The 10,195-nt window shown below is 42.2% G+C and overlaps 1 protein-coding gene and 1 pseudogene across 1 annotated transcript in view; both read left to right on the top strand.

Moving 5' to 3' along the window:
* The first annotated feature begins 274 nt into the window (after positions 1-274).
* On the top strand, positions 275-578 carry LOC103589738 (annotated as a pseudogene).
* An 8,198-nt stretch (positions 579-8,776) lies between these two features.
* LOC103589736 (histone H2A.V) overlaps positions 8,777-10,195 on the top strand; it is a 15,406-nt gene continuing 13,987 nt past the window's right edge. The window contains exon 1 of the mRNA XM_008571778.1: positions 8,777-8,929. Within this exon, the coding sequence (XP_008570000.1) occupies positions 8,927-8,929 (3 nt within the window). The 5' untranslated portion in view covers positions 8,777-8,926. The remainder of the gene's footprint in view (positions 8,930-10,195) is intronic.

The following is a 10,195-nucleotide window of genomic DNA, read 5'->3' as shown; positions in this document are numbered from 1 at the left end:
GACAGGAATCTGCTGTAGAAGTATGAGCATATACTTCAAAAATTACTAATTATTTTAAGTAAACTTTGCCCAGAGACAATGATTTAATTTATACAGAAGGTGCATTTACAAGTCACCCTGTGAAGCAAGACTTTTCCCTAAACCAATGACTACTTTTTATTTTCGGCGGCCGGCCGGTTTGGGGATCCAAACTCTTGACCTTGGTGTTATAACTCTGCACTCTGGGTCCAGGTCGGAAAAGGCGGAGGCAGCGGCGGGGGCTGGATACCGAGTTTCTCGGCTGCTAGGTCGGTCCCTCCCATAGCGGGGGCGGCCTATGTCGAGTGGCGCCCAAGGCGGAGAGGGCTCAGCTCGCATGTTGAAGGCCCCTCACCTCCTTCGTCGCCCTCCCCGAGGTGGGAGCGAGCATGCTGAATGTTTTCCTGAAGTCGCACTCCGGAGAGCACAAGAGACCCGAGTTCATCGCCTGCACGCATCTCCGCATCATGTCCAAGCCCTTTACCTGGGGAGATGGCAACCATACTCTATTCCATAACCCTCGTGTGAACCCGCTCCCAATTGGCTATGACGACCAATAAAGAGACCCTTAACCACTACGCAGGCACCAGGGACCACGGCACTGGTTTGGACCATTCTTCTGCACCAGACCGGTAAAGTGCACCCGCCCTTAAGCTCACCTTTTTTACTTGTATCAAATGATGACTGATATACTGATCTTCCATCCTTTTGCCTTTGCAGATGGCTTAAACAAATAACTTAAACTTAAAACAAACAAACAAACAACAACAAAAAAAAAACTGCACTCTAACCAACTGAGCTAACTGGCCAGCCAATTGACTACTTTCAATTAATTTCATTCATTTGCAATTCCAACTTTTCTTACGCCTATACAAAAAATGAATCAATGGCTGTTAATATGTAGGCTACTTTAGCAAAAGAATTCCGCTTATACGCTACCAATTTTATCAGTGCCTTCAACTGATTCAAACAGAAAAATCAACTTCATTAATTCGAGCAAAGTTCAAAATTCTCATTCTATTCTTTTCTGGCCATTGCTGGGGGTGCTATAATCACTCTCTAACCAACTGAGCTAACCCTCCAGACCCTCAATCAATTCTTATAATCAATGTTGAAGGTGAAACAATTTGTTATCATTTGAAGGTTACTGTGAAATTAGTTGAGGGCCAGCCCGGTGGCACACTCGGTAGAGTGCGGCGCTTGGGAGCGCGGTGGCACACCCGCAGAGGGTTCGGATCCAATATACAGACCAGTCCGCTCACCGGTTGAGCGCGGTACGGGCGCGACACCGAGGGTTGCGATCCCGTTACCAGTCACGAAAAAAGACAAAAAAAAAAAAAAAAAGGGGAAATTAGTTGAAAAGTTCAACAATTAAAATAAAATTGTTTTTGTGGTAATACAAATTCAAAGTTGGATGAAGCATAGTGTTGTAGTACAAAAATGTGCTTAAATTAGGAAATCCATGGAGGATAAATGTAATGCGGAATCAGATGTAGTGTACACATACTTCATAATGGTATCCAAGCAAGCTGTGATATCCTACCAACTAAAACAGGTGTAGTTGTCAAATTTTAACAGGTTTTAGAGTTAAGTTTAAAATAGATATTGAATCTTCATGGAGGATAAATGTAATGCGGAATCAGATGTAGTGTACACATACTTCATAATGGTATCCAAGCAAGCTGTGATATCCTACCAACTAATACAGGTGTAGTTGTCAAATTTTAACAGGTTTTAGAGTTAAGTTTAAAATAGATATTGAATCTAAAAAGCACTTCAGCATGGCAGTTTGGGTTTTCTTTCTTTGCTGCCCATTATCCTATTTTAGAAATGTTTGAGACTTTGAAAATCAATCTATGCTGCATTGAAATTTTTTGTAAACGAGTCCTCAACATTTTGGTGGTATTTTATTCAAAAACCAGTTGGAAAATCCAAGCATTCAATGAATAGGATGGTAAGAAACTTCAGCTTTTGAAGCCTTAGTGAGTTGTAATTATTTAAAGCAACACTTGCAAACAGGAAGACATTAAGCTTGATCCTTACAAAACGAAGGGAAAAACTGAATAAATTAAATGAGACATTGCTCTGAAATATCTACACTTGCGGATAGAATCTTTTTTTTCTCCCAGCGAGATGTTAACAGTACCACTCTCCTCGCGTCTTCGTAACTGATTCTCCTTTCTTTCCCATGATACCGCCCACTTCCTTTCCACGCATAAGTAGCCAGATAGTGAGAGTGACATTTAATCCACCTTCAATCACTCCGGTGTCCAGGTCGAGCAGTGTTTTGGGAAGCTGGACTTTGAGTGATCAAGTGTTTGGTCACTGGTGGGGGTGAAAGCCGAAAACTGCAGGCACTAGGCGACTAAGGGGATAGGGGGAGCGGGAGGGAAAGGAGGGAGGCCAGGGCCGGGAGAATAGGGGCAGGCGTAAAGGAAAGGGGCTCCCTGCGGGGCGGGCAGAGGAGGAAGGGGGAAAGAGACCCCGGGCGGGCGAGGACGCAAGTTGCGGCTGCTCCTGCTGCTGCCTCTGCTGGTCTGGGCGGATAGAATCTTTTAATGGAACTTCTATTTTTAATTGGATAAATTTATATTCTGTACTGGAACGGAATGAAAATGAAAGGGCTTAACATTTCGTATCATCTAAATTTGTGAAAAAAAGGAATCACAGAGACAACTTGTTTTACGTTTTGTCTCATAAACATATTTGTCAAAGAAAGGTACTCTGAATTAAAAGCAAAAAGATAGTGACTGAAAAGATTTGGGCTGAAATGTTTATAAATTTCAATATAAAAAAGAATCAGAATTGAGAATATCTTGCATGTAGCAGAAATTTTTCTGCTAACATCTATCTGTGTAGAGAGAGTATTTTCTCAATCAAAAATATTATAATCAAGGGGTTGGCCAGTTGCTAGTTGGTTATAGTGTGGTGTTATAACACCAAGGTCAAGGGTTGGGATCCTGGTACCAGCCGGCCACCAAAAAGAAAAAAAAAAAAAAAAGATTATAATCTGTGAAGGAAAGAGAAGGAAAAAAAAATTTTTTTTTAATTTTGTTGTGTTTTGTTTTGGAGTCTGGCGGGTATGGGGGATCCCAACCTATGACCCTGGTGTTATAATGTTGCACTCTAACCAACTGATTAACAAAATTTTTTAATTTTAAAAAATATTACAATCAACAGAGAAGAGTCAATCAAAGGTGTCAACAATTTCAAATGTATTAACCATAGAACGCAACTTTGAAAAAGATTGCAGGCAGTTTTATGAAAAACAATAAAAATAATAAGACCACAAAAAGTTACATTTCTGCAGGGGAAAAAGTTTCATATTAGAGACAGAATTAACTAATTATAATATGTCAATGAGAACCAAAAAGAATTATTCAGATAAAAGCTTTCTACGTTTTTTTTTTTTTTTTGTCCTTTTTGAGACGGGCCGCACTGCACTCAGCCAGTGAGCGCTGTGAGCGCACGGGTCATCCCTATATAGGATCCGAACCTGCGGCGGGAGCGCTGCTGCCACTCTCCCGAGTGTGCCATGGGCTCGGCCCTACATTTTTGTTTTAATGTACATGGATATGTTATAGAGTCCTCAAACTTAAATCAGTCAACAAATATTTCAAAAAATTATATAACTTATATTTACCACACCCTTTGAATTTCAAGTGTCCCAATTTGGATGATAAATTATATAGTCACACTACACATAGCAAACCATTTTTATTAGTTTCCTGACACAAAATTAACTATATATACTGTTCTGCAGCCTGTTCTGTCTTTTTCACTTAACAATTTATCCTAGAGATATTTTTATGTCAGCATATAGATATTTTTCTCATTTCTTTTTGTAGCTGAATGATACTCCATTGAGTATATATACTGCGTTATTGAAATACTGATGGATGCTTGGGTTGTTTCCAGTTTTGTTATAAACAAAGCCCCTGTAAATAGCCTCGTACATATATTGTTTCATATGGACTAAAGTGTAGCTGTAGGGGGTACTTTCACAGAAGCAAGGGCTTGGGAATCAAAAGGTAAATGCATGTATAACTCATGATATATTTCCAGATTCCCTATGGGCAGTTTTTTGTTCTACATTCATTAAGAATAATGGCCAGATTGGATTAGAAACCACTTTTTAAGTATCTTACACCTTTAAACACAAATGTTACATAAATATTCTCGCTGTAAAATATTCAGACAGGAACACAGAGCAGAACGTGAACATCCTCTTTATTTCCACACCCTTACTCCAAGGTAATCATTGTCAGTAGCCTGATGTAAAGCCTACAAGTATTTTTTCTATGTATTCACACAGGCACATTCATACCTATCATCTGGAGTTTATTTAGTTATTTATTTATTTATTTTATTATTTTTATTTTTTTAAAAGATGACCGGTAAGGGGATCTTAACTGTAAAATATTCAGACAGGAACACAGAGCAGAACATGAACATCCTCTTTATTTCCACACCCTTACTCCAAGGTAATCATTGTTAGTAGCCTGATGTAAAGCCTACAAGTATTTTTTCTATGTATTCACACAGGCACATTCATACCTATCATCTGGAGTTTATTTATTTATTTATTTATTTATTTTATTATTTTTATTTTTTTAAAAGATGACCGGTAAGGGGATCTTAACCCTTGACTTGGTGTTGTCAGCACCACGCTCACCCAGTGAGCCAACCGGCCATCCCCATATGGGATCCGAACCCGGGGCCTTGGTGTTCTCAGCACCGCACTCTCCCGAGTGAGCCAAGGGCCGGCCCTGGAGTTTATTTAAATATAAATTGAATTATACTGTATTATTCTACAAACTGTTTTTTATTTTTTCCCACTGAATTGTTTATCTTGGAGATCTTAATGGTGTATGTAATTTTAGCTCATTCATTTTAACAAGTTGCATAATGTTCCATAATATGGATATACCAACATTTATTTAATCACTCCCAGAATTCACATTTTATTGTGAATAAATTATAATGGTATTAAAATAGTATGACAAGATAACTAGATATTTAGAAGCATTACAGTACAAAATATTTACCAGATTTGGAAGCTCATGTAAACAAAAACATATCTATGTTTGTATTTTTCAAGGCAGGAGGTGGAAAGAGCATGCATGGGCCTTATATCCAGACAGACCCACATTACAATTCCAGTTCTGTCACCTACCAGCCATGTGACTTGAAATAGTTCATGTAACCTTTCTAAACCTGCTTTCTCATCTATGAAATGGGGATAATAAAGTCTATTTTGCATTTTGTTGTTATGGAGTAAAAAGCACACATGGAAAGTATTTAACAAACATTTAACACAATGCCTAGCACACAGTAGACTGCCCCTGGATGACTAGAGGCAGGGATGGGAGGATTCTTTTTACTGCGTACCCTTTGTACCTTTTGAATTTTGTACATATGAATATCTTGCCCACTCAAAAACTGACTGAATGTTTGCAGAGATATGCCGTTGTCTAAAGGTCAGGTTTCCCACGAAACAGATGTCTTCAAGAAATATACTGTGGAATGCTCTTGAGAACATTACTATGAGAAAATGAAGGAAGCAGAATTAAGTAAAGGGAGAAGTTGAACTGCAATGCACTTAGAGCAAATAGGTACTAATCACACAGGAAACACCAGAGCTGGAATGACCCTTCAGAATTCTTCCAAATTAAGGCAAAAAAGCTGGGCACTGAATCCCACACATCCACCAGTCACTGGAGGTAGGCAACCCCCTGAAAAGGGGTGTAACCTTGACTGGTGCAACTGCCTTTGGCAAGTGCAATTCCTGGGAAGAGACTCCTGAGTAAACGATCAGTTAACCCTCTCAGGAGCTAAAATGCCTGTCTTGAAGTGGGCTCTGGACTGTGCACCACAGCATATACTATACCAGTGGTTCTCAAATTTTTGCGTGTACTAGAATCCCCTGGAGGGCTTGATGGTCCCCACCCCCAGTTGGTGTATTCAGTAGGTGTAGCACAGGGGTGAGAATCTGCATTTCTAACAAGTTCCAAGTAATGCTACTGGTGGCCTAGGAATCACACTTTGAGAACCATTATATTATATCATACTGGGTTAAATCCAACAAAATTCAGTAATTTGTCAATGTTTCGTAGTTTATAACTTAGAGGTGCTAATACCTAAAATTCTTTGGTTAGACTGGTGTTCTTCATGAGCTCATCATATTGCCTTCTTTGTAACTCTAGCTCAGTAGTGTTAGTGGGCAGAGTTTCTCCATTTACAGGTGCCAGAAAACTTCCATCCATGTTTCTTCAGTGTGTGTGCCTCAATATATTTCTTTCATTTCTAAACAGAATATATAAATCAGTAAAGGGATTACCATTGTGTGTGATGAGAACCAGTTTTTTCCACCCTAACTCCATTTTCATCAAAATCTGAATCAGTAACATGAAGGCTGAGGGGTAAAGAGTGGTAGGTGAGAAAATGATTTTGCTGTTAAGGATGCTGACATTTATTGGATATTTATTATATCCAAAGAGGGCTAAGTACTTTCTTATACATTATAGAACTAATGCTCACTCAGAACCTGTAAAATAGGTACTGCTATTTTCAGTTTTATGAATGACAAAACAAGCTAATAATATTAAATACCTTGCCCAGATCACACAACTAGTAAGTGAAGGAGCCTGAATTCAAACTCAGATGTTCCCACAGACCACACTGTTTATCTAAGTGGCTTAAACATGTGTTAGTATTTTTTCCTTTAATTTGCCAACTGACAATTACAGGGTACTAGGTATTGTACCAAGCAAAGAATAATGACCTAAAAAAGGGTTCTGTACACTGAAGGAGACCATTACAATTAAGCATGGTGGTAGCAGTATACACTGAGTGTTGTAGGCATATGGAAGGGCACTTAATCCAAATCAGGATGTCAAGGAAAGGGGTTCTGAAAAACGTGATGTCTGTATTGACTCTTAAAGGATGATTAAAAGTTACCCAGGGAGAAGCTGAGATGGAGGACTGTTTCAAGAAAATGCAAAAGTATGTGCAAAAGCATGATGGAGTTTACTGTGTGGTACAGGGGAAGTGACAAAACATGACATGGGCGGGGGCAAGAAAATGTGGGGCCTATGTTTTGCTAAGGATTTGAATTTTGTCCTAAAATTGACGAAGTTAAAGGAAAATGTTAAGATTTGTATTTTAAGAAAGAGGAGAGGGTAAAACGAAGGAAGAAAAGAATAGACAGGGCATTAGTTAACAGCTTTTGCAGTAATGAGTAACAGCTTTGCCATGAGCCCATGGCAATGGAGGTGCACAAAAAAGCCAAAGTTGAGATATTCAGGAAGTAGATGGAATAGAGATCTGGTCAGATACTAACTAACCTTCCTTCAGTCCCTTCATAGTGACAAGTCTTTCTCATTAACAGTGATTATCGCTTACGGAACTAACTCCAAACTCTTCGACCTAGTTTTCAGGCTTCCACTAATCTGGGCACATTGCTCCATTCCTCCCCACCTCACCGGACCCTTCTTCACACTTGTCTAAACCTTTATTCATGTTTCCAAACTCTTATTTAGAAGCTCACCCTCTTCCTCTTCTCTAATTCAAGTTATTTTCCTTAAAGACTCGCTTTCCCGAGTTGCTTCCTCTCACGGGGGCTGAACCCAAGGATAAACTCCATGTCAGAAGATAAAAATTCAAACTCTAGGGCAGGTATTGCCCAGCTGGTGATACAGGTCTGAAATGCCGGCCTGGGAAAATCTCACAAGAACGAAATCTCCACGAAAGCACACACTTGATTTGTTCACCACCGACCCCAACACCTAGAACACTGCCTGGCACAGTAAGTGCTGGAATGAGTTAGAACCTCTAAGAACTTGGTTACCTACTGGCTGTGTGATCTCAGACAAAGGACTACGTTTGCCTAAGCCCCATTTGTGGACGAAATGGGGCCGGCTCTCCCCGGAAGCTCATATTGTCCAGACTGTAACGGAGATCAGGAGATGGAGGACGGTACGACGATGAGCCTTTTCAAATTATGGAAATAGGTCGTGGACGGAAAAACACTATCGCCGGAGAGCCTACTTTGTGCCAACTGCGTTCACATACATTCTTTAATTTTTGCAACAGCTTCCAGGGGAAGGCAATTCCACTTCAGAGCTTTTCTTCCTTTCCAATTGTGAGTTTCCCCCAAAATCTTAACCAAATGACGTAAGGGAAACAAAGCAAACTAAGGACCTTGCCGGAGTCCGCGCTGAGGCGACATCGGGAAGTCAGTCGGCCAGGACAGCAGCCGAGCATGAGGAACGTCCAACCTTAAAACCCAGCGCCCGCGTGATGCACAAAGTCCTGGCTAAGACGAAGATATCTTCAGAACCTTTGTAAAAATCCGCCAGGAAAAGCAGGTCCCCACAGTTTTTTGCTACCAAACAAATCTCAGAACCCGGAGAACCGTCAGTGAGAATGGGCGGGAAAGCCTCAGCCGCCTGAAATCGCTTCACTCCATTGGCTAATTGTGCTGTCGTTCCCGGCTGCCCGCCTCCTTTCCTCGCGGGCGATGTTTTCATTGGCTCTCGTCCACCCGGTGTCTGTTCTTATTGGGCCGTTCTTTTGTTCGTCAAACTCGGGCGCGCAGAGAAAGGCGGAGAGCGCGTCAGTGTTGGGGCCATAGGCTCCGCCTCCTCGTGCCGTGTGCAAAAACAAACAGCCGTTAGGGAGGAGGTGTCGAGGGGCGGGGTCTGGCTAAAAGGAGGCGCGCAATTGGGCAACCGCCGGGGTTCAAACCAGCAAGGCCAGCGCGCATTGGCCGTGGCAGCGCGAGGCGGGCCCGGGGCATTGTCCGGCTCCGGTGGCGGCGGCGGTCGGTGCTGCAAGAGCTGCGGCGGCGGCGCGGCGGCAGTGGGAGGGCGCGCGGCCGAGCGGAGGCAGAGTCGGCGCCGATACCATGGTGAGGGCGGCCGACGGGCTGGGGTTGGGGCCGAGCCGGAAAACCCGGAGGCGGCGCGGAGGCCCCGGTGGCACCGCTACCTGTGGAACAGGGAGTTCGCGGGCGCAGGGGCCGCGTCTGGAGAGCCCTTGTCGCCGCCGGAGGGCGCTAAGTCCGGGCCGCCGAGCCCGACGTGGGCGTCCGGCAGGAAAGGGCCCGTCCCGAGCAGTGCGTGTCGGTCCTGACCGTCGCCGGGGCCCAAGCCGGCCCGCCGAAGCGTGGACAGTGCCGGTCGCCACAGCGGTTCCCTCCGCACGAGCGGGGCACACGGGGCCGCCGTCCAAGTTAGGAGGCTCCGGCGATGTCTGGTTACGTAATCTCCCGGGCAATAAATTCGGGATTTTCTGCGAAAAGGGGCTTGTATTCGTGCCTTTTTGAGCTAGAAGGAATCAACCGCACGATTTGTTCTAGGTGACTGCGTAGGTTTGAGATGAACGCCCGCTGTCTTGACTCCTTTGCAGTTTGCTTTTTTGATTTTAAAACAGTACCTCCCTTTGCCCCTGCTACGGATTTTCAGTCTTAAATTATGTTTCTTTATTCCAAAATTCAGATTTAGGTAAGAAAAATGTGGCTCTTAAAAAACAAAAGTGAATAAAACTTCAGCCCCATTTTAAAGTTGAGAGAAAGGAGAAAGTGTTAAAGGATAAGCTATGCATTGCATCAAAGATTGTGTGAAGTAATGATACTGTTACGGAATTTTATTTATGTCGGTATTCCTGCTTTAAGCATCCTGTCGTGAGACAGGTAACTCCAGCTGGAGCAGGCTGCGTAAAAGTTCGGTTATTCTTCATAACCGCAGATAGTATTAGATAATTTGTCCTGTGCTTGATGTAACAAGTGTGGCGTTTAAGAGACATGGTACCTAACTGTAAAATTCTCAAATCTTAGTGTTGGAGTAGACCTTACGAAAAATTACGTTTGATCTAAGTACTTAACTATAAAGCACTTGAACAAACTGAGGCATGCATTACATCTAATCTGTAAGTTAATTTGCTCAGGCTGCTGATTTTCATGATCCTTGCTTTGGATTTAAGATGTTTTGCCGTCTTTAGTGATATGCCATATATTTGGTGTCCATTTACCAGTAGCTAAAAATATATAAGCGTTACCATAAGCTAAAAATATAGAAGGCGTTCAGTTGTCATTCTTAATTTTAAGATTTTAAGCTTGAGGGGAAGTGAGCGTGTGTCTGTTAAACTAATATGAAAGTATCTTGATATCCATTTT

Source organism: Galeopterus variegatus, unplaced genomic scaffold, assembly GCF_000696425.1.
Source record: "Galeopterus variegatus unplaced genomic scaffold, G_variegatus-3.0.2 Scaffold718, whole genome shotgun sequence".
Lineage (NCBI taxonomy): Eukaryota > Metazoa > Chordata > Mammalia > Dermoptera > Cynocephalidae > Galeopterus > Galeopterus variegatus.
The sequence above is the reverse complement of the archived record's forward strand: the minus strand, read 5'-3'. Positions and strand labels throughout refer to the sequence as shown.